Raw genomic sequence first — 24,890 nt, forward strand, 5'->3', positions numbered from 1 at the left:
TATCACAATTTATGTATCTATCTAAATTGACGAATATTTGGGTTTTTCCAGCTTGGGGCTATTATAAATAAAACTATTATGACATTCATGGTTTTTTTGGGGTTTTTTTGAGGATGTAAGTCTTCATTTCTGTTGAGTATATATCAAGGAGTAAAATGATATGTTTGCATAGCTTTAGTGGATCCTATCAATTAGTTTTCTGGTGTGGTTGTACCAGTTTATTCTCTCACCAGCTGAAGGGGTCCACTTCTCTACATTCTCACCCACACTTCACGCCATTAGTCTTTACTCTTAGGTGTTCTGGTGGGTAAGTAGTGGGTTCACAGTGTCTTTTAACTTGCATTTCATTGACATCTAATGATGTTGAGCACCTCTTTATCTGTTTATTGACTGTATGAATATCTGCATTTGTTAAGTGTCCAAGTTTTTGCCCACTTAAAAATAATCTGTACTGAGATACAACTGCACACAACATAAAACTCACTGTTTTATAGCATACATTTCAGTGGTTTTTAGTAAATTCACAAGCAAATTACATTATCTAATTCTAGAGAATTTCCATCACTCCTAAAAATAAACCCCATACTCGTTAAGCAGTCACTCCAACCCCCTACCTCCCACCTGTTGCCAACCTCTAATCTTTCTGTCTCTGTGCATTTGCCTATCCTGGATGTATTGTATAAATGCAATCATAATCTGTGGCCTTTTGCATCTTACTTCACTTAGCGTAAAGTTGTCAAGGTTCATCCATGTTGTAGCACACCAGACTTCATCCTTTTTTTAATTGCCAAATAAGAGTCTACTGGATGAACAGACCACATTTTCTTTATTCATTCCTCAGTTGCTGGACATGTTAGTTATTTCCACTTCTTTGGCTTAAATGCTGCTACAGATATTCATGTGTAGATTTTTATGTGCACATATGTATTTGATGGTCTTGGAATATGCCCAGGAGTAAATCTGCTTGGTCATTTGGTAGCAACCATGTTTAACTTCTTGAGTAACTGCCAAGCTGTTTTCCACAGAGGCAGCAACATTTTACATTCCCACTGGCAAAGTATGAGGGTAATTTTGCCCATTTTTAATTGGGTCAATGAAGCACAATTTTAAAAGTGAAAACTGGGGGTACCCTATATATCCTACAGTAGGATGTTGGCTTATTAAATTGTGATACTCCATCACTCCGTAGTATAAAATAATACTAAAGCTATTACCAAAAAACAGATAGCTCTGTAAGCAGTAACAGAATAAGTTAGGTAAAAAAGCAAGTGGCTAACAGTTCCATTTATGTAACTAACAAAGCTTTATCTATGGCATCAGAAAACTCTGGAAGAATAGCCTCCAAACTCAGGGAACTGAGTGTAGGGCAGGTAATGGGGATTTTCACTTTTGACTTTCTATCCTTGGCACTGACTTTTTAAAAAAATAATCATGGGGTAGTAGGTGATTTGGTAATTTTTTTTTTTTTTTTTGGAAATGTATATTTAAGTGAAACATTTCAAAGAAATTTTGTGCTTGGCTTAGGGTTAGGTAACTCCTACTGCAGAGCAATCTCATGTCAGAATTTGTTAAAATGGGGTATTTTAATTTTTTTCTTGTCAGAGTGCCCACTGAAGCTTTTGCTCTAGCTGTGAAAAGTTCCCTCATCATAAAAATGATTATTTTCAATAAGTACAATAGACTGTACTAAAATTAAATTTAGCCCATGTTATAAAAACTAAATGGAAAATACCAGGATGTAAAGAGTGCACACGAACAGTATGACTCCTGGTCCTAAAAGTCTATTCCTGCATAGCTAAAATGTGAAGTGGAGTCTCTGGGCAATGGGTTATGGGTGACTGTTTTCTTCCTTATACCTTTCTGATTTTTCCAAATTTTCCACAATGAGCATGTATAACGTTTATAGTTTTAAAATGCTATAATCTTCCAAATTTACTTTGTTGCTTGCTCATGTTCAACCAACCGGATCTAAAATGCTAGCTATACAATATAATTTACGGTGGATATGACTCAAGACTTGTGGTCTCCATTTAAAAATTGGTGTTTTCCAAGAATATGCAACGACATGCGAAGATGAAAATGCTATTACGCAAAAAACCAAAGTTCAAAATTGCATATGGCATGTAATTCCAATTTTTTTAATGTGTACTCATAGACGCCTATGGAGATATTAGAATAAAACATAAAATGCTAACAGAGGCCAGTTGCTTGTTAGGACAAGGCATGTAGATGACAGATTTTCCTTTTTCGTGTCCTTCTATTTCCAATTATATATAATGAACATGTACATCTTTCATAATGTGAAAAAAATATAAAATTCAGTATGGGAAAAGTCTTTATCCAGATTTGGAATATTGGAAATTTTTAAAAGTTTTTATTGGAGTATAGCTAATTTATAATTTTGTGTTTCAAGTGTACACCAAAGTGAATCAGTTATACAAATACATATATCCACTCTTTTTTTAGATTCTTTCCCCTATAGATCATTACAGAGTACAGAGTTCCCTGTGCTATATAGTAGGTACTCATTCATTACCTATTTTATATACAGTAGTATGTATATGTCAATCCCAATCTCCCAATGTATCTTCCCCCCCATCCCCCAGTAACCATGTTTGTTTTCTACATCCGTGACTCTGCTTTTGTTTTATAAATAAGTTTGTTTGTTCCTTTAAAAAAAATATTCCACATATAAGTGATATCATATGATATTTGTCTTTCTGTGTGGCAATTTTTCTACTTCTCTCTTGGTGGGAGTCGATCTCCCATAATTCCTAGTCGTCCTTCTATTCCTTCTGCATTTAGTTCCTGGGGTTCCTCTCACCTTCCACTCCTGCAGCTACTACTCTGTCCAGAGCATATTTCCTCTTCTCCAGTACTTGATAACAGTCTCTTAACCTAATTGATTTTCCTGCTGTACACTCTCTCTCTGACCTACTTGCAGAAGTGCAAATGCTGGAATAATCCACTTGAATGACGTCACTCCCTGCTGAAAACCCATGGCTCACCTTCCTAATGCTATTACTCGGAGTCCTGAGCACGACCTTGTGACTGGCCACCTTGGCAGGTTTGGGCAGTGGCAAGGGGTGGGGGAGGCGGGGGCAGCATTACCAGGCCTCCACCCCAGGCCAGTCCCTGGTGGGCAGGCCCTTTCCCATTCTTTAACTCTCTTTTTGTGACAAAGCAGAACAGCGTGATGGTGCTGGCTCTGTGGTAAGGGTCGTGGACTTCCTCTGCATACAGATTCAGGCCCCATCACTGACCTTTCCGTTGTTAAACCCTCAGTATCTCCCTTGTGGTAACACAGATGTCCTGCTTCCCTCCCTGGGTGGCTGTGAGAGGTCAGGGCCAGCACTCTGCGGTGGTCAGGAGCTGATTCCCTTCAGATCCCTCGTCCTTAGGGGACCATCTTCTACTCCTTTGTTTCTTAGAGACCTCAAGAACTCTGCAGCCACCTCTTGGCTGTGGGAGTCCACTTCAACTCATGAGTTCCCCGGTCTCTCCCCAGCCCCATGGTTACCCCTGCGTGGTAGACATCCCCCCCAGGGGTGTCCCCACTGCCACCTGCCCCACAAATACATCCTTCTCAATTTGGACTCTGTTCAAACATTCAGGCTAGTGCCCCCAAAGCTCTTTATACTCAGGGGATTTCTTCTTTGAACCTTGACATGGCCCACCCTTTGGAACATGTATTAAATTGGCGTGGCTACAATGGCTGTCCCCTCCCACCTTCACCCCCTGGTCCTCATTCTCCAACAGTGGCGCCCCGACCCCTCAGCCTTCCAACAGAAACCTAAGAGACATCCTAGACATCTCCCTCCCCTCTTCCCCAAACATCACCAAGTCCAGTTCCCTCTCCTTTGGAAGCATGGTCCAAGTCCATCCCACAGCATTGCCATAGTACAGGATTCATCTCGTCTAAACTGTGGCCATAGACTCCTCTCTGCTTTTTCCTCACCTCCAGCCTCATCCCCACTCCCCTCCTTTCTCCCGCTGCCACAGCTTCTGCTGTTGTAGCCACTCACAGGGCAGCATAACATTCATGGAGCACTCACGGTATTCCAGCCTTGAGCTAAATACTTCATGTGCTATCTCTCATAATTCCCCTGACACCGCAGATGCTAAGATCCCCATTTGACAGATGAGCAAAGATGCAGAGAGGTGAAGTCACTTGCCCAAGTAGTGGGGCCAGGATTGGGTCAGCCAGCACCCCACCCTTTAGCACAAATGCTTGTTTCCTCAAGGTTGCCCTCCCTTCGGTGACCTGGGCCTGTCTATTGACTTCGGTGGACAGGCAGTGACCCCTGGATCTGTGACTGGCAAATGCTTCATGAATGAGGTGTGTTCCTTACAGGGAACCAATACCACATTTACTTGGTTGGGGTCAGGCTCCAGGTTTTCTGACTCAATCTTTACTCCAAAAGTTCATCTGGAGGGGAGAATTTTTTTAAGTTTTAAATTACAGAATCCACTACAAGGGGCTTCCCTGGTGACTCAGTGGTAAAGAATCCACCTGTCAATGCAGGAGACGTGGGTTCAATCCCTGGGTCGGGAAGATCCCCTGGAGAAGTGAATGACAACCCACTCCAGTATTCTTGCCTGGGAAATCCCATGACAGAGGAGCCTGGCGGGCTACAGTCCATGGGGTCACAAACGAGTTGACACGACCTACAGACTAAAGAACAACAACAACATTGTAAGGCCCCACAGGATTAAAATACTGTACTGCAAAGATCAATTGTGTCCATGTCTGTTCTGAAAGTCTATTGTCTGACACTTTCTTACTGATTAAATAAATGAGCTGGTGTTGACCCATCATGTTGTAATAAAGTGAAGGTTACAAATTAACTGCATAGACTTTATTTGCATGTATAGGTCTGAGCAACTACCATGATAACGAGAAGATGAGTTGATGTTTTTTTGCCACACCTCACGGTATGCAGGATCCTAGTTCCCTGACCAGGAATCAAACCCAGGTCCCCTGCAGTGGAAGAGCAGAGCTTCAACCACTGGACCGCCAAGGAAGTCCCGAGATGAGGTTTTAAAAAGCTGTTTCCTTTGGCTTTTCTCATACATACACACACACCCCTCCTCCCCTTTTCTCTCTATCTCTTTTTCTTTCTTTTTTTAAAAAAAGTCAACAAAAACCTGTATTGTGGAATTCCCTGGCAGTCCAGTGGTTAAGACTACATGGTTCCAATGCTGGGGGTGAGGGTTTGATCCCTGGTTGGGATATTAAGATCCCACATGCCACACGTATGGCCAAGAAAACAAGAAAGAAAGGAGGAAAAAAGGAAAGAAAGAAAAGAGAAGCTGCATGGGAGGGTGACGCATGCTTTGTCTAACAAGTCACTTTATCTAGCTCTCTGCTCTGCTTTCAGCTCAAGAAGTTGATTTTACATCTATGCTAACTACCATGTTAATACAAAGCTTATTAAAGTCTAATACAAAGTTTCTTTTATGAACAAACAGTAGAAAGTAAAAATTTGCAGACCATTATAAAATATTTTTCATACTGTTCATGGGGTTCTCAAGGCAAGAATAATGAAGTGGTTTGCCATTCCCTTCTCCAGTGGACCTCATTCTGTCAGACCTCTCCACCATGACCTGCCCGTCTTGGGTGGCCCCACACAGCATGGCTTAGTTTCATTGAGTTAGACAAGGCTGTGGTCCTATGTGATTAGATTGACTAGTTTCTGTGAGTATGGTTTTAGTGTGTTTGCCCTCTGATGCCCTCTTGCAACACCTACCGTCTTACGTGGGTTTCTCTTACCTTGGATGTGGGGTATCTCTTCACGGCTGCTCCAGCAAAGCGCAGCCGCTGCTCCTTACCTTGGACGAGGGGTATCTCCTCACCGCCGCCCCTCCTGACCTTCAATGTGGGATAGCTCCTCTAGGCCCTCAATGCTGAAGCTGAAACTCCAGTACTTTGGCCACCTCATGCGAAGAGTTGACTCACTGGAAAAGACTCTGATGCTGGGAGGGATTGGGGGCAGGAGGAGAAGGGGACGACAGAGGATGAGATAGCTGGATGGCATCACTGACTTGATGGACGTGAGTCTGAGTGAACTCCGGAAGATGGTGATGGACGGGGAGGCCTGGTGTGCTGTGATTCATGGGGTCGCAAAGGGTCAGACATGAGTGAGCAACTGAACTGAACTGATAAAATATTTAGGACTGTTTCATAATACTTTCAGTTGCTATGAAATGCCCAAGAAATCAGAGAAATGAGACTAAAGAGCTTGTTAAAGGTTGTTTCTTAATTTGTGAAACTTTTCTCATACACACACCTCCCTTTTTTTCTCTCCCTCTTTTCCAGCGTCAGCTGGGGTAAAATATGGATCAGACCTTTTTAGTTAACGTATTTGGCTCCTGTGACAGATGCTTCAAACAACGGGCTCTGAGACCAGTTTTCAAGAAATCTGAACAGCTCAACTACTGTTCACTATGTGTAGAAATTGTAAGTGCCGCTTTTTAAAAAAACATTTACGTCATTACCTGTCTTTAAATAATGTCTAATGTGAGGGTCCTGTGACTGGTGGGTTGCCATAGAATCAGGGTACACACACGAACATTTGCATCACACCCAGGCTGAGTGAGACAGTACAGTGTGAGGCTTTAGGATGTGAGCTTTGGTGTCTGATGGGCTGGCTTCAACTCCCAGTTATGTTCCTCGGGGGCCTTGTGCCAGTGGATCTCAGCTCTGCCAAGAGATCTGTTTTCCCATCAGAAAACAACAATATTGCATCTATCTCAGGGTTTAGGGAGGAAGAAGAATGAGTTTATTTTATAAAGTGTTTAATACTCAGCAGAGAAAGTACTCAATAAATGTTTCAGCTTATTATTTTTTAGAGCGAATGCTTTTTCCTTCTGTCTTCTCCTAGTTGGCTTGGCAAACAAGCAAGCTAAAAGGGACTCTGGTAAATAAACAGCCAGGGAGCACCTTCCCAAAGGCTTTGTGCCAGCTGTCCCTAGGAACAGCTCTGTTGAAGACTGAAGCACATAGGCCTCAGTTATGAGCAAAATCAAGCTCAAGGAAAACTGTTCCTTGGACCTAAGCCTTCAGCCAGGGTAGGGACTGAACCAAAAACCTGGCACTTTTCAGAGTATACAAATCAGTCTTCACCAGAGACGGCTTTGCACAGGCTTCAAATCCTGTAGCAGCAATGTCCACAGTCTGGCTGAGGCTCTAGGAATGAGTCCTGTCTCAGAGGATTTGCAAAGCTGTCCTCAGCAGCGCAGCTCAGTGGAGCCCCCACCTGGTCACAAGTGGTAAAGCACACTTTCCCACAGGCTCCGTAGGAAATCTCCATCGTGGACACACTGAGAAAACAAAAACCGAGACACTTAGCTAAGTGGGGAAAGATAACTTTCACATTTTATCCAACTGAAGGGAAAACCGTATTCATCCTTTTGGTCACATTATAACTCCTAACAGTGAACACATTTTAAAAAATTATTCCTGTAAAGCAAATGGCAGATAAGCAGCCTAAGGGGGCACACGGGGTTTGGTGCAGTATAGTAATCCTGATGTCACAGGATTCAGGTTCATTGTGATGGGCTTCTACCTGCAGCACATTTTGTTCTAAACTTGGATCTGCACACTGCAAGCTGAGGACACTCAGTTCTTAAACCTGCTTTCTGGTGGCCCTACCATCCTGGAGCAGTACTATGTGTTAATCTTTCTCTACTTGAAACTACATTCCCTGGACAGATTGGAGCCCAGAATCCCAGATGTCAGGTCCTCTGTAGCATCACAGATTCTTCCCAGGTCAGAACCCTGCCTGCAGATGTTCTTCAGAGGATTGTCATCTGCTCCACCACGAGCACTTGGAAGGTTCCCAAATATTCAGACAGATTCTTTTGACTGTAGAGACCTCCAAATGACTAACAGCTAACTTTTTAATCCGGGTGTTTGGGATTGTGTAGACACAGCCCCCAGTGGGTACTTTTCATGGATGGGGCAACCCTCTAACTCCACCACTGCTGAAATGTAGCAGATAACTTTTCTGACTTACACTTTAAAAAAAGCAGTGCACAGCAAAGTAATGGAAGGCACTTAGCAAACTTTGAAAGTGAAAGTCACATCCAACTCTTTGCAACCCATGGACTATACAGTCCATGGAATTCTCCAGGCCAGAATACTGGAGTAGGTAGCCTTTCCCTTCTCTAGGGGATCTTCCTGACCCAGGAACCCAAGTGAGGTCTCCTGCATTGCATGCGGATTCTTTACCAACTGAGCTATGAGGGAAGCCCTTGCAAACCTTGCCAGACATTAAAGCATTCCTTGGCTTCCTCTCCAGATGGTAAACTCCCTAGATTGGAGGATGTTTGGGGGTTATTTTACACAGAACCTTCAGAAGAGGGCACACTCCAGTATGAAGCTCCACTCACCCCAGGTCTTCACGAACACGCAGACCCTGAGTCAGGCACACGTATCCCGCGATGGGCCATGAAGTCCTGAAGAGGTGATATGACGATGCTGCTTTTCCCAGGCTTTCTGAGACGGCCTTGTGAGAGGTGTCCCCATGACCCACGGTCTCATACTTCCTGTTAATTGCTCACATGTACCAGGTAGCCTTCATAATATCAAGGAGCACATAACTGTGTGCCACGCTTTGCTCTGAATGCTCTACGCAGTCACTCCTTATGAGGATTCTATGAGGAAGGTGTTCTCCCCATTTACAGATGAGGAGCCTGAGACACAGAGAAACTGAGTAAGCCACTCAAGGCCGAACAGCACAACCAGGATTGACCCCCAGGCAGTGGAATGTAGACAGAGCCTGTGTTCTTAATATTTTGTTCTAAGGACTCTGAAATTGTTTCTGGGAGAGTGAACCAAGCAAATCATCTCACTTTTCTGTGCCTCTTTTGTAAAACAGAGGTGACAACAGTGCTCCTTCAGGGTGACTGTTGTGAGTTACTAATGTAAAGCAGTGGGGCAGTGCCTGGTACAGGGTGACTGTTGTGAGTTACTAATGTAAAGCAGTGGGACAGTGCCTGGCACAAAAGGGACTGCAAAGCGCAGATGCTTGAGTTTGCCACAAAGTCATTAATTTGCTTCCCTGAGGGAACTGCAGCAGCCCTTCATTCTAAGGTGGAGTGACCCGTCATAAGCGACCGGTCTGAGATCACTGATCAGGGGCTCTGAAGCCCTGAGTCTAGGTCCTTGTGAGTCCCTGACCCCATCATCACTTCCTTTGACTGCCCCCCAGGACAGGGACTTGATTCTGTAGTGAATAAGAGAAGAGCAAAACCAAGAACGGGCAAAGACTCCAGAGCTTTGCAGAAGCCAGAACTAGCTTTATTTTTGTATCAGTTCAGTTGAGCTCAATCTCTCAGTCGTGTCCAATTCTTTGTGACCTCATGGACTGCAGCCAGGCCTCCCTGTCCATCACCAACTCCTGGAGCTTACTCAAACTCACATCCATCGAGTTGGTGATACCATCCAACCATCTCATCTTCTGTGGTCCCCTTCTTCTCCTCCCTTCAATCTTTCCCAGCAACAGGGTCGTTTCAAATGTGTCACTTCTTCATATCAGGTGGCCAAAGTATTGGAGTTTCAACTTCAGTATCAGTCCTTCCAATGAATACTCAGGACTGATCTCCTTTAGGATGGACTGGTTGGATCTCCTTGCAGTCCAATGGACTCTCAAGAGTCTTCTCCAACACCACAGTTCAAAAGGATCAATTCTTTGGCATTCAAATTTTGTTATAGTCCAACTCTCACATCCGTACATGACTACTGGAAAAACCATAGCCTTGACTAGATGGACCTTTGTTGGCAAAGTAATGTCTCTGCTTTTGAATATGCTATCTAGGTTGGTCATAACTTTCCTTCCAAGGAGTAAGCGTCTCATAATTTCATGGCTGCAGTCACCATCTGCAGTGATTTTGGAGCCCCAAAAAATAAAGTCTGACACTGTTTCCACTGTTTCCCCATCTATTTCCCATGAAGTGATGGGACCAGATGCCATGATCCTAGTTTTCTAAATGTTGAGCTTTAAGCTAACTTTTTCACTCTCCTCTGTCACTTTCATCAAGAGGCTTTTTAGTTTCTCTTCACTTTCTGCCATAAGCGTGGTGTCATCTGCATATCTGAGGTTGATATTTCTCCCCGCAATCTTGATTCCAGCTTGTGCCTCTTCCAGCCCAGCGTTTCTCATGATGTACTCTGCATATAAGTTAAATAAGCAGGGTGACAATATACAGTCTTGACGTACTCCTTTTCCTATTTTACCCTCAGGCACACCTAAACATTAAGTCCCAAACAGGGGAGGTGAGAGGAAGGGGCGTTGGAAGGGCTCTACCATTGGGACTTCGCCAAACTCCCAGGAGCAGGAGCAGTCCTGGGTTGGAATCCCAGCCTGGCCTTCACTAACTGCGCATCCTTCAGCAAGTCGCATATCACTTCCGAGCCTTGGTTTTTCCACCAGCAAAATGGGCACAACGTTCCTGCGTGCCGGCAGGCTGTGCGCTAACATTAGCGTCGCCGGGGGCACGGAGCGGGGGCGCGGGGGCGCGGAGGTGGCGCTGTTCTTGCGGCCCGCGGAGAGGGAGGAGGATCGGCCTCCGCAGCCGGGCTCTCAGCGGCGGCGTACGCGCCGGAGGGCGGGGCGCGCTCGGGGAGGCGACTGGAGCTGCGCCGGTGGCGGCTGGGCGCCCGCTAGCCGGCCCGGCCACCGCCGCCTGCTAACTCGCATCCCCGCTTCCCTCCCGCCGCGTCCCCGCGCGAAGATGGCAGCCGACGGGCTGCATGAGAACGAGACGCTGGCGTCGCTCAAGAGCGAGGCCGAGAGCCTCAAGGGCAAACTGGAGGAGGAGCGGGCCAAGCTGCACGACGTGGAGTGTGAGTGCGGGCCGCGGCGGGGGCTGCGCGCCGGGAGGCGGGCGGTGGGAAGGAGACCAGCGGGGCGGGTCCGGGGGCGGGGGCGCAGGATGGAGGAGTCAGGCCCGCGCCGCCGCCCTGGCTGAGGGCCCGGCGCCCCGGCGCCGCTTGAGACGCAGCCCGATCCCCCGGATGCGCTTGTGGGGGCCGGAGCCGGACCCTCGCGGGCTCCCAGCACCTCTTAGAGCCCCCCGCCCGCTGGCGGAAGCCAGCCCGCCTCTGGGCGGAGCAGCTCCTGGCCGCTGTCCTCCTGACGGGGGATCGTGGGACCAGTTATCGTCATCACTTGCCTGGACGAAGCAAACTGATCTCATTCTTCCCGTTCCCAAGCAGAGCGGGGTGTAGGGGGTTGTCAGGGGAGGCAAGCGCCCCGAGCTCTTGTGGACACGGCCTGGGGAAACTCCTGGTTTGGGGTTTGGTTTGGGGATTTTTTCGGTTGTCATTTTACTTTCTCCATCACTGTTGTTTTTTCTCAGTTTTGCTTTTGTAAGGAACCAGACTCTGATTTAAAATCTCACTTTTCCAATCTGAGGGTGGAAACAGGGAAAGGAAGCAGAGGGGCTTACCAAACGCAAACATTTCGTTCATTTGAGGTTGTTAAGATGCTTTTGTTTGGATGCGGTGTGGTTGGCATAAAAGAGGAGCAGCAGTCTTAAATAAATTTACATTATTACTCACGACCATAATGCAGAACCAGCTCTGTGATTTTTATGAGTGAGCAATTAAATAGCCCGGTGACATGATTCCTGGCGGAATCGGCTTCCCTTTACTCTGTCGGGGCTTGGGCTAAGGCCAGGCTTGGGGAAGTGGCTTTATCTGCTTGTTCAGCCCTGAGGGTGGCAGCTCCTCTGCTGAGCCGGACCTTTCCAAGGCACCCTCAGGCACATCTAAGCGTTGTGCTCCTGCCATTTTGGTACCACCCTGTCTGCATCCTCTTTGGAAAAAAAAAATGAGGTTAGTGCTAGGTGCTTCAGCACCTGATTCCTTTCTTTGACAAACCTCTTGATAGAAGTAAATGACCTGAATCTCAAACATGTTGTGCCTTTGTAGGGGCCTCCTTTAAATAGGTAAGCTGAGCCCCTATATCTTTTAGAAATATATTCAGTTACAATTAGCTATAATCCCCAAAGTAATTAAGTAAATAGGGAGTTGTTTTTCTTAACAAGAATCAGGGTAGGCAATCGCCTGCTTTGGTTCAGGTGCCCAGCGTGTCATCAGGAACCCATGCTTCTTTTCTTTCCACTACTTAAGCCACTCGTGTTTGCCCTGTGATTATGATATAACTGCCACAGCGTCAGGTATCACCTTTGTATCCAGGGCTGGAAGAAGGGGGAATGTGGGCACCAGCCTCTGTTTCTCCTTCTTTTCACGAAGGCAAAAGTTTTTTTCATAAACCTCCTTTCTCCCCAACATATTTCTCTTTGTACTTCATTGGCCAGAACTAGGTCACATGGCTACAGCAAGGGAGGCTGAGAAAGGAAGTAAGCTGGGCAGGCCGCCATCCCCAAACAAAGTTGGGTTCTGTTATCAGAGAAGTAGGGAATGGCTGATGGGTCTGTCCCATTTCCCTTTGCAAATTCCTATGCTCCACAGACAATAGTGATGATGCCCCGAGCATCATCACCCCGAGGTGTTAGTGCCTCTGGGTCATCTGATGTCTCCATTTTACAGATGAGGAAACTGAGGCATAAAGAGGTGAAAGTGAAGTCGCTCAGTTGTGTCTGACTCTTTGCAACCCCATGGATGGCAACCTACCAGGCTCCGCGGTCCATGGGATTTTCCAGGCAAGAATACTGGAGTGGGCTGCCATTTGCTTCTCCAGGGGATTTTCCCAACCCAGGGATCGAACCCAGATCTCTTGCATTGCAGACAGACGCTTTACCGTCTGAGCCACTAGGGAAGCCCAAAGAGGTGAAAGGATTTACCAAATGATCCCAGCTACTAAGTAGAGAACCTGGGATTCCAGCCCAGCCTCACTTTCAATTTGTTTTATTGTTGTTGTTGTTTGTTTGTTTTACCAAATACGTTAGTGCTCAGTGCAGAGGGCATTCTGTAGAAACTCTTTTACTCAACAGTACAGGCTGCCCACTGGGATATTTTTCAGCCTTTTCTGTGAATCTGGTAAATTGCCTGAGACAGAGAGATGGTTACAATGCAGCTTTTCAACAGGGAACTCCTGTCCTGCCCCAAATGCAGGGCTCTCAGAAACCGGGGTCAAATCATGAGCCCACAGCAGAAGGATTTATCCCCACCTGTATATGGCAGAATTTTTGAGTAGAAAAGATCAGAGATCATGTGGCCAGGGTCCCATTTATTCCCTCTGCAGCTTCTGGACCACTTCTCTTCACTGTCATGTTAAACCCTTGCTCCACTGAGGCTCTGAGCATTCAGCTGACCTCCCTCTTCCCCTCACCTCTGTTCTACTGTCTCCCGACCTCCCAGCCAGGCTCCCTCCTTTCTTGAGGACTTCGGCACACGGCTCAAGTCCTCCTTTTGACTCTAAGCCCTGTCCCATCCCTGGCGTCTTCAGGATCCACAAGGGTGACCCTCATCAGACACTGGCCCCTCACGCCATCACAGACCCCTGGAATCACAGCACAGCTCCTCTGACCGCAGCCTCTCCCTTAGAGATCTCCTTGATCTTGGGTCGCTGGGCTCTTCCCACTTCCAGTCTCTCAGCCTCTTCCTGAGTGTGTGTGTGTTTGTGTTTTGGTGTTGTTATAGGTGACCCTGTAGCCCCTGTCCTGGTCTGGGAAGGATCTTTAAGCCATAAGCCAAGGTGACCAAGTCATCTTTGCGCGCCTGGGACTCTCGATTTTATAAAATGGAAAGCCTTGCGTTCTGGGAAGACCTTCAGTCCTGGGCAAACTGCAACAGTTGGTCAGCCTTCTGTTTGCTCTACCTTGCCCAAATTCTTGCCTTAAAAAAGTCAATACAACAAAACTAGAGCATAAACATGGAGGAAAGTGAACTTAATTCCAGACTCAGTTCTTCAGCTCCCTTCCCTCTGACCCTCAGACCAGCATCCATACCGCTGGACCCTCATCCCCAGGTCAAAGCCTGGGCCAACTCGTAACTACAGGAAGTGGTTCTTATGGGTGACCTAAGGGCAAGCCAGCCTACATCAAACTCCACAGCCCCAGGCCCTGTGCCGCTGCCCTGCCTTTCCCCTCGCTCCTCCAGGCCCTCCTGCTTCTCCCCTTCATCACCTTCTCATGACCTTCTGATGACCTTCCCCCCTGAATAGGTGCTTCCTCACCTGATTCTCAGGCATTTTAGAACCGTGAGGTGACAGCTTGTATTAGTTTCATGTTGCTTTTGTACAAATTTCCATAAACACAGTGGCTTAAGACAACATAAATTTATTCTCTTACCAGTTCTGGAGGTGAGAAGTCTAAAAGCAGTGAGAAGGGCTGCGTTCCTTCTGAGGCTTTGTGGCAGAGTCCATTCCTTGTCTTCCCAGCTTCTAGAGGTTGCCTGCATGCCTTGGCTTGTAGCTCCATAAAACTCCACCTCCGCTTCTGTCATCACATCTCTTTCTTTGACTTTGACCCCTTGTCTCCCTCTTATAAGAACCCTTGTAATTAATTACATTGGACCCCCCTGTATGATCCAGGATACTCTTCCCATTTCAAGATCCCTAACTTCATCACATCGTCAAAGTCCCTTTTGCCACAGAAGCTAGCATATTCACAGGTTCTGGGAATTAGGATGTGAACATCTTTGGGGGATGTGGCTATAATACAACTCTTAAAACTACAGGGGTCACCTGCTTCAACCTCAGTCTTCAAGCACAAAAAGTTTTCTTCCCTTCCCAACACCCCTCTCCCCTTTCCTTGTGAATGAAGAAGCAGCCGAAGGCTTAGGGCTTTCCCAGAGATTATCCAGCTACTCTCAGAGCACATGCAGAGTAGACACCAGGCTCCTAGTAGCTCTCCTTCTCACCATGCTAGGCCATCTCTCAGAAAGCTGAGATTCACATTAAAAAGGGGAAAGGAAACTAAGTCTGTGTGTATATTGAAAGTTGTCAATATTAAGTAAGTAAACCAAAGTGCCCAACAGTGTATACAACATGGTCTTATTAACTTAAACAAGAGATGCTTGTATATGCATTAAATGTGTGGCAGGACGCATGGGAGATGTTATCTCCAGAGAGGGGAGTAGAGGGGGATGTAGAGGTACTCTTAACTTTATACCCATTGGTGTATTTACTGCTTTTGTCATCAAAAGTGAATACTGGAATGAGAGTTAAGATCAAGGGGAAAAAAAGGAGAGAGTTCAACTCTAAAGAGTTCTTAATTTGAAATTAAAGTGACAAATGATCTGGAAGACAGGCTGAAAGCAGACAGCCAGAGGGAGGCTGTGTTCCTTTCAGCCTACATGTGTGAAGGTCTCGTGGGCCTGTGTGGGGGTTCCATGCAGGTTTCCAGCCCCTTAAGGGAAGATTCTATTTTTGTCTAGGAACAGAGTAACTCAAAAAAAGAGACTTATGTAACATCTCTAGGTACAAATCCAGGCAAAATATGGGAAACCACAGGGTTTATCACCCAGTGCTATTCCCTTTTCTATCTGTTCTAAATACAACATTGTGAAAGGTTTTATCTCAAAAGCTCTATGGCTGTAGTCTTGGACTATTCTGATGTTCCCATGTTAGGAAAACCATATTTCTGGATTAGTCTGAAGCAAATTTATTGGTTGACTTTTTCCATATTCTGAGGAAATATGCTATGTATACTGGGTTTTAAAAAAGTGAGTTTCCCAGCAGAGTAATCTGCTTCTGGCTCTTGTGTGTGTGGCCTATTAGGTCAGAAGGAGCAGAAAGCAAACCTGCCTTTCATTTCCCCACCCCTTCCTCTTGCTAGAAGACTGTCATCATAAGCTCATGCCACTGTGGCAGATTCAGAAATACAGAAAAACACATCATCCGTAAGCCCACCACCCAGAGGTAACCACGTTTAGTATCTTGTGTTTTATAGCTTATGTTTTCACTTTGTGTATATATTTATAAGCATGCTTGGAATTGTCCGAGGTACAGTTTGAGTTGGTTTTTCGTTTGAGCCTAGTTTTAATTGAACCCAGTGAATTGACTAGCCCCATGTATCATTTTTATAGTTCTTATTAATGTCAGTATTTAAAAGTATGATTTAAAATCACATATTATTCCATCATAAAGGCTCTACCATACGTAATTTGACCCTTCCAGCTTCTAATTCGGGATTTGAGAGGAGGTTTTTTGTCTGTGGCTAATACATGGTTTTGTTGTTGTTTAGTCACTAAGTCGTATCAGACTCTCTTGCAATGCCATGAACCCTATGTAGCCAGCCAGGCTTCTCTGTCCGTGGGATTTCCCAGGCAACAATCCTGGAGTGGGTTACCGTTTCCTTCTTCAGGGGATCTTCCTGACCCAGGGATCAAACCCATGTCTCCTGCATTGCAGGCAGATTCTTTACCATGTGAGCCACCAGAGAAGCCCAATTTATGGTTTGGGGGCAATTAGAAAATCTCTTACAAACATAAGTAAGGTAAGTGATTGTAAATATTTTCCTTCCATCCAGGTGTTTGAGGGTTTTGTATACATCCCACCCCATTTTGCCTTGGGGTGGGATGACAGAATGAGTTTTTACAAATTAGCTTTGTTTAAGTTTTCTTGCTTGATTCCTTTCATCTTCTACCAAATTGTGGCCATCACAGAAACTGTATATTGGTGCAAAATTTAGAAAGTTAATCAAGATCATTTAAAAAATAATTCTGTTTTCCTGTTTAAGACCTCTCATTCATTTTAAACTTATGTTCTATATTAATAATTGATTTCACAGTGTTTGTTTTCAAGGATATTTTAAGTGTGCTTCCTTTGTGCCTGACTGGAATAGTCTTGCCAACAACCCCATGAGGAAAATGAGGTTGCAGGAAGGCGAGCCCCTGCTCATGGATGTGGAGCAGCTGCACGGGGCTGTGACCTAGAGCCCAGGCTCCTGACGGCTCTGCTCCAGTGCATGCTCCAAGGAGATCCAAGCAGAAAGCTCCCCATCCTCCTGCCACTTACCTTCTAGAGGAATTTCTTCACAGGTTATCATTATATTCTAGAAGTTCTTATTATAGAAACCAGCTGGTTGTCTTTATCATTTCTTTTCTTTTTTGTTTTTCAAGAAAAAGTTAAATCCTTCTGAAGGGGTAGTTCATCAGAAGGCAAAGGAGAAACCCCATCTGCCCTGAACCAAGCTCCCACAAAAAAGATTTACAGGACATATTCAGCTCATTTCCAGGTTTTTGTTTTTAATGTCATTAAAAATTTTTTTTTAAACTCGAATTTAGTGAATGTGAGATTTGGCAGATAGAAGCAGGATAGAGTGGGTTGGGAGTGAATCTGTGTATAGGAAGAGAAAATGTCATGAGAAAAAATAATTAATAAGTTGGAATGTGTTCAAATTCATGTTATGTAAGGAGACCCCATTTTGCTTGGTGAGTGTTTTTTGGTAAGAGGGACATTGAATGGCTAGGATTGCCCTAATGCTGAACGGAGGGAAGCAGCGCTAGTACAGATACGAAGTTTCAAAGTGAAATACCAACTAGGATATGCTCACAGCTCTGGGGCAAGCTTGTGTAAAAGGCTTGTAAAAAAGTAGAAAACTTCTGTCTGCTTTTAAATTGCATTCTGTATGTTTTTGTGAAGAACATTGCCATAAAAGACTAATGTGCTGTTTATGGCAATAAAAAATGTGGTGTTTTAACAGAAGCAATGGTGTTTTATTTGCCCATTCATGTAGCATTTTATAGTTTAGCAAGCACTTTTAACAACTTGGGTTTTCACAAAGACTTTTAACCTGTGTACTCTTTTCTTTCATCATAAAAAATGGGACAACTAAAAGAAACCAAGACTTCTTGGAGAAGTGGCTGCTTCTGGGGCCAGGGCATGGAGGGGACATGAGCCTGCCAGAAGATGCTCTCAGAGGATGATGTGGTTGTGTGGGAAGGTCTCTGCTGCTTGATGGGGCTCCCACTGAGCAAATCAGGGCCCAGTTGGGCATCCAAATAAATAGTAGCAAAGGATTATAACCTCTTGAATTAAGTGAGAATCCATGAGTTCCCCACTAATGTAAATAAATGAATAAATACACTGGGGAAGAGGGAACCTTCCTCTGTATACTAGAAGGCCAACTGAAAACTTCAGAAGGAACAATTTAGAAATGTCACCACTTGCCAGCCGTTGTAATAATCAGGTTCAAGCACGAATCATTAATGGATATTAAAAGTGGGATATTCAAGTTTGAGGGGTAACATGATATGTATGTGCTCTCAGAGTACATCCCCACAAAGTACTTTTTCATGACAAAAGGCACAATGGTAACTGTACAGTGGAGCACCATGGCAGATGCCACCTTGACCAGGTGATCAGAGTAAGCACCGCTGGGGAGGGACCAGCAGACAGCAGACGCCTCCCGGTGGGGCAGATGCACGGGGAGGACCTCATCTCTGGTCCGCAGTGTTCCTGCCAATGTCCTTTACCCAAAGCTCATTTGGAAGAAGCGTCAGACAAGCCCAGCTGGGGAACAAAATCACTGGAGACAAAAGAAAATGACCACTGAAGGCAACATGTGATCTTAGGTTTTCTTTTGCTATAGTGATATCGTTGGGACAATGGAGAACGTCTCAGTAAGGTCTATAGATTAGACATAGGGTTGTGTCTGTTCTCTGATCATTATACAGTAGTTATGTAAGAAAGTTCCTTGTTTTGGGGAACTATACACGAAAGTGTTTAGAGAGAAAGAAGGGAAGAGGGGAAGGAAGAAGGAAGGGTTTCCCAAGAAGGGGCACTGTTGTCACAGGGCTTACTGCAGGGTCAGCCCCTCGGTCCGGGCTTCCCGGGAGGGAGGTGGGCACTTCCCCAGTGAGGAAGGAAGGGGCCAGTGCCTTGTCCCTCTCCACCCCAGATGCTTTGTCTGTACCAAGACCCTACAGCTTTCCTGGGGCTCACCCCTGGCTTAGAATGCCCCCTTCTCTCCTCCCCACCTGCCTGAAAAAAGGCCCAGCTGAGAGGTGTGGAGGAAAGAGCGACAGAGATGAGGTGAGGAGCCCAGGCACAGCCTCTAACCTGGAAGGGGGAGGCAAGCGCAGCAAGGGGCAGATGCCATGTGATTCCCCCACCACCTCGATGACTGGATGGACCAGATGGCTTCTGGGGCCCTTTCTGCTGTTTCATGTGAACTTGTCTCCTTTTAAGACTCGTCAGTTGACTGCATTTCTAAAAACCCCTCAGAAGCTCTCCCTAAACCTCATGATAAAGGCTGTGGTCCCAGCCCCTGAAGGATTGATTTTTGGAGCATCTTCCTGGTGTACATACTTCCTGCACCTCATGGGTTCAGACCCATAGAATGTTGCCTTGATCTCTGCCGGCACTGTAAGCTTTCAGTAAATCCATGGGGTACTGTTTGCTGGGTTGGTCAATTCGTTCTTTCCAACAGCATGTGGAGGGGACACCAGCCACATCCCAGGCCTGAGCCAGGCGTGGGGGGACCAGAGAGGACACACGGGCCTGCTGTTGAGCACGTGGAGGCACATCCCGGCACCCGATGGGGCAGTTTCTGTAAGGTCATTTGTCCTTGTGACTGGAAAGGAGTCAGTGAGAGAGCCACAAGCCCCTTCTTCGCTCCCAGTTAGTTGTATGAACTGGTATTAGCCGGATAACCTCTGTGAGCCTCAGCCTCCTCACCCATCGGTGGGAGTAGCGACCTCATTCCACTGCCTGCCCCTGAATTGCAGAGCTGTGGCCTTTCAGTGGGAGGATTCTGTGTCAAGCTTTGCAGATAGCAGGCAGTCCTTTCCTCAGGCCCTCAGCATGCATATATGGATGCAAGCGCCTTGAAACACATAGGGTCTTTTTTGATGAAGCATAGTTGATATATGATATTACGTAAGTTATAAACATAGAGTCTGAAGCCCACGGAAAATGACAACATGTCTCTACCTTCTGTGTTTTGTGTGTGCTTAGTTGCTCAGTTATGTCCAACTCTTTGTGACCCTTTGGACTGTAGCCTGCCAGGCTCCTCTGTCCATGGGATTCTCCAGTGAAGAATACTGGAATGGGTTGCCATTTCCTCCTCCAGGGGATCTTCCCGACCCAGGGATGGAACCTGCATCCGCCGTGTCTCCTGCAATGCAGGCAGATTCTTCACCCGCTGAGCTATGGGGGCTGAGCCTGAAAGAGAGAGCATCTCGAGTCCTGAGGGTAAAGTGCAGGAGGAAGAGCCCTGACAGCCTCCTGTTCAGTGTGTGGCTCAGACCTGGTCCTTGGTCACGGGATTGAGCGCACCTTGTCCTTGCAGTGCACCAGGTGGCTGAGCGCGTGGAGGCCCTGGGGCAGTTTGTCATGAAGACCAGAAGGACCCTCAAAGGCCACGGGAACAAGGTTCTGTGCATGGACTGGTGCAAGGATAAGAGGAGGCTCGTGAGCTCCTCTCAGGTATGTCACACCCATCGGGTGATGGTGGGCATGCTTCTGGTTGTAAAGCTGAAGGGAAGGAGCCATCCTTTTCAAAAACCCTCTTAGGACATTATGACTCTGCCTGTTTGCCAAAGGGCACCAGTTACCTCGTTAAGAATTCTCTGGCATGCTTGAGAACTTAACTAATTTGGGTAGATTTGCAATTGGCAGTAACTAAAATATTATAAACTCTGTTTGACAAACCATTCAAAAGTTTTTCTTCCTGAGCATATTTCATGGTCTTATTTGTAAGGGAAAGCATTTTTAAATTAGGATGTTTTTCTCCCCCAAGTTGAGGGCATAAGTGAAGTGCCACCTTGGCTACTTTCAGCTTAAGAGTTTAGCAATTTTTACACCTTAAGTAACACATTTAAACTGTGTATTTTGTGAAATATAATTTTTGTCAGTCAGCTTATATAGGTCACATCATTGATTTTGCAGCCTATGTATTACTTATTAAACTGCTGCATGACAAGTTTCCCCCAAGTTTAGCAACTTAATCAGTGGATATTTGGTATCTTACATGGTTTCTGAGAGAGAGGAATCAGGGGCAGCTCAGCGGGATGGTTCTGGCTCAGGGTGTCTCACAAGGTTCCAGTCAATACATTGGTCGGGGATGCAGTCATTTGACAGCTCGGCTAAGGCAGAAGTTCATTTCCAAGATGGCTCGCTCACTTGGCTCTTGGCTGGAGGCCTTAGCTCCTCACTGTGTGGACATCTCCATTGGTCTGCTCATGACGCGGTAGCTGGCCTCCCACAGCAACAGAAGGAGACAGAAGAAGAAGCCATGCTGTGTTTGATGACCTGGCCTCAGCAGTGACATCCCCTCCCTTCTGCTGTATACCACTGGTCCCACAGACCAACCCTGATATAATGAGGGAGGGGCCTGGACAAGGACGTGTCTTTCAGGAGGCTGACTACACTGCTTAGTCCTTTTTATGTCTATATTGGTGTTACACGCATTGAACCACACACTGAGGTCATATATTTTTTTGGCTGATTTAGCTTCTGGCTCCTGCCGCTTCCTTTAGTCCAGCTTTTTCAAAGGAAAATTTGATTTTTGTTTATAGCCCTTATAAATATTAAAACTGGGGGGGGGGGGAAGTGAAAGTGTTAGTCAGTCAGTCATTGTCTGACTCTTTTCGACCCTATGGACTATAGCCCGTCAGGTTCCTCTGTCCAGGCAAGAATACTGGAGTGGGTAGCCATTCCCATTTTCCAGGGGATCTTTCCAACCCAGGGATCTAATCTGGGTCTCCTGCATTGCAGGCAGGTTCTTTACCATCTGAACCACCAGGGAGGTACATATTCTAAATAATCCATGAGCTCTAATATCCATGTCAGTACAGTATAGGACAGGTGTTATTAATCTCCTTTATTACCTACAGATCTAGTATATCACATTGCATGTGCTTTTTAATTTATTGGTTATGTATTTTACTGGAAATGAGAGCAAAGAGAAGTTTTTACTCCTACCACCCTGTCATAGTCAGTATTATTTTAGAGCATTTCTTTCTAGGCTTATTTTTCCCAAATGCTCCATCTTACAAAGAGGTTGTTCAGATGTCTGTGTTGCTGCCTAGTCTTTTAGACTTTTTTTAATCCTTGAAAGAACACCATATGTTGGGTTTCTGTCGCTCTGTACCGCTCTTACTAGAGAGGGAGGGAGGGAAGGAGGGCTGCATCGGCACCGCTGACTCACGCCATCCATCCACCCGGACTGCAGAGGGCATCTGGAGGTGGGTGGAGGTGTGAGGAAGGTGGGGAGCAGCAGAAGGGCCCTGGAACAGACTCTGAGTGACTCAGAGCAGCCTTTCTCCCCTAAAAGGCAGATTAATCCACCTGACTGTGTGGGTGGGGTTGGGGTAGGCTCAATCTCTCCAGGTACATAGGCCCCTGGTGTATACATCTGTGCTCATGGAGGGACCACATTTAGCTCTGAGACTGATTTTAGCCTCACGGGTGCCTCTGTCTCTCCAGAGCACACAGTGGGTGGGTGGTGGGGCCAGGCAGTCCACCTGTGCGCTGGAGGAAGCCTCTGAAGGGAGCGCTGACTTGGGCGATGCACCGAGTCTCTACCCCCACCCCAGCAAGCAGGAGCTCCAGACCCCACCCCACCCCCAGCTCTCTTCTCTGCTCTGTATCTAATCCACCCAAATTTTGTGTTTGGGCCTTTAGTCAGAGAAATTAGACTAGAAGAACTAACGTGCTTAGGAGTCTTAAAAGACTCCGAGCTGCCGGCTTTGACCTTGACCATGACTCCTCAGGCCCACGCAGCATGATCTCAGCATCAGATGAAGTGAAGCAAGCTGCTGTGTCACTTTAGTTCATCAGACCTTGCTGGTGTCCCTAAGTGGCATCCGCCTCACTTACCAGATTTGGCTCCAGATGGCTTGAGTGATTAATAAAAAATCCAGCCCACCATAGAGGCTGCAGATTCTCCATCCCTGAGGATTGCACATCCTCCACCCATGTGCTGGAGGAAATCTACTCGGCCATTCTTCTCCACTGCTGGCCGGAGCCTGGGGGCCTGGACCACCCGCACACCACGTTCTGGGCAGATGACTGCCCTATAGGGACTGGAGCTCATGTGGGTTTATCTCTGGTGAGTTTGTATTAAATGGATGAGATCATAGCCCCTCCCCACACCCCCAGTGAGGGCTGCAGCAGTGACTGCAGTGAACATGGCCATGTTGTCCGTGGCATCGCCAGCCCAGAGCTCTGTGGAAGTGCTCTGCGTTTCCTGAACAGCTGCCCACGGGGGTCCCCACCATCATAGGTGTGAGTCCCATGTTTGTAGCATAGGTGTGGTAGGTGTGAAACGTCAGGGTAGGGGATGTTCCTGAGCACCTGGAGAAGTCAGACTGATCTCAGAACTGCTCCACAGCTTCCACACAGGGTGGGGAGACCAGGAGTGGTGTGAGGCTCTTATACATTCCTACAGGGAATGTGGACTCCAAGGTGAGTGGTAGAGAGGAGAGACTGGTGGGGAGGGTGAGGAGACGGAGACTGTTAGTGGCTGTTAGGCATCTGAAGGTCATTTCAGGATTACCTCATCCCGGTGTAACTCACTGACATTCGGGGTGTGGTGGTGATGGGAGTTTACCAGCAGTTTGTGCTTGGTTTATAAATGGTAGGAAAAAAGTGTCTGAGCATTGCTTTCTGTCATTGTATCTATGCAAGGGATGCAGGGTTTAGAACTGAGCCTTGCACCAGGCTGGGAAGTGTAGCCCCATCTATTCCTGTTTCCTCAAGGGTGCATTGTAGGGTCTTGATTGTCCAGACACTTGCTCGGGTTTTCCAAGTGGTTCTGAGCAGTTCACCTGTTGTCTTGTTGATGATTCTTAAACTGTTTGCTCTTTTTTGTTTTTGTTTTGTTTCTCTTGTAGTTGATATGCAATATTATGTTACAGGTGTACAGTATAGTGATGTACAGTTTTTAAAGGTTGTATGCTCCATTTATAGTTATTACAAATATTGGCTATATTCTGTATGTTGTACAATATATCATACGTAATGGTTTGTACCTCTTTTTTAAATGTTTTTTTTTTATTGCGGTAAAAGTCACATAATATAAAACATACTATTTTAACCAGATTTAGCTGCATAGTGCAGTGGCACTAAGTACACTCACTCGGTTGTGCAACTCACCCTCATCCATCTCCCAAATTTTTCACTTTCCTAAACTGAAACTTTTCCTGTTAAACACTTAACTGCCCACTCCCCAGCCCACCCCCAGCCCCTGGCATCTAGCAGTGTAACAGTTTGTACCTCTCCCTCCCCGCCCCTATGCTGCGCCTGCCCCCACCATCTCCCCAGTGGTGATCACTAGTTTGTTGAACTCTTTACTCTTTTCCTCCAGGATGGGAAAGTGATCGTGTGGGATTCCTTCACCACTAACAAGGTAAGGCATTGTCCCCGGCGGATTGAGGCACTCCAGAATCCCAGTCCTGTCCTCATCCTCTCCAAGCATCACCCTAGTGGTTTCCCTGCCCCTCAGGAGCCTACTTGGGGGTGTAAACTCCACAAAAGCCCATCTGTGTTCAGATGGCTCAGCAGCCCACTGTAGCATTCATTCCTCTCAAATCCAGCCCTTGGCCCGGAGAAGAGCATGAGGAGGCTGACATGGAAACAGGAAAGAGTGTGGCCCAGAAACTTGTCCCATTCACACTTGCTACTGTGTTGATGATTTTTCTTCTGATGAATGAGAAGAGATACCAAATCCCCAGTCTTCTATTCCCTCTCTGTCTCCCACTAGACCCCATGGTAGGTGGGGAGCTGAGACTTCCGTGGGATTAAACTGCACTTCATGGGGGTGCTATGGAGTCTGAGCCCCTTGCAAGTCTGGCATAGACATGCACTGCTCCAAAGGAGGCCTAAGTTTAGACTATTAACTAAACGGAAAGGGCAGAATCTATGTGTAGGTGAGCTTGCGTGCCTGCATTGTGTCGGCATTTACAGTAACAAGTACTGTATGTTAAATATGGACTCCAATAGTTACTTAGAAAGACAGTGTCCCTTTCA

General features: G+C 46.3%; 1 protein-coding gene across 1 annotated transcript in view; it reads left to right on the forward strand.

Moving 5' to 3' along the window:
- Positions 1-10,701: 10,701 nt before the first annotated feature.
- GNB5 (G protein subunit beta 5) overlaps positions 10,702-24,890 on the forward strand; it is a 32,745-nt gene continuing 18,556 nt past the window's right edge. Inside the window, 3 exon segments of the mRNA NM_001099070.1 lie at positions 10,702-10,849; positions 20,209-20,345; positions 24,229-24,270. Of these exon segments, the coding sequence (NP_001092540.1) occupies positions 10,738-10,849; positions 20,209-20,345; positions 24,229-24,270 (291 nt within the window). The 5' untranslated portion in view covers positions 10,702-10,737.

This window comes from Bos taurus, chromosome 10 (assembly GCF_002263795.3).
Source record: "Bos taurus isolate L1 Dominette 01449 registration number 42190680 breed Hereford chromosome 10, ARS-UCD2.0, whole genome shotgun sequence".
NCBI lineage: Eukaryota > Metazoa > Chordata > Mammalia > Artiodactyla > Bovidae > Bos > Bos taurus.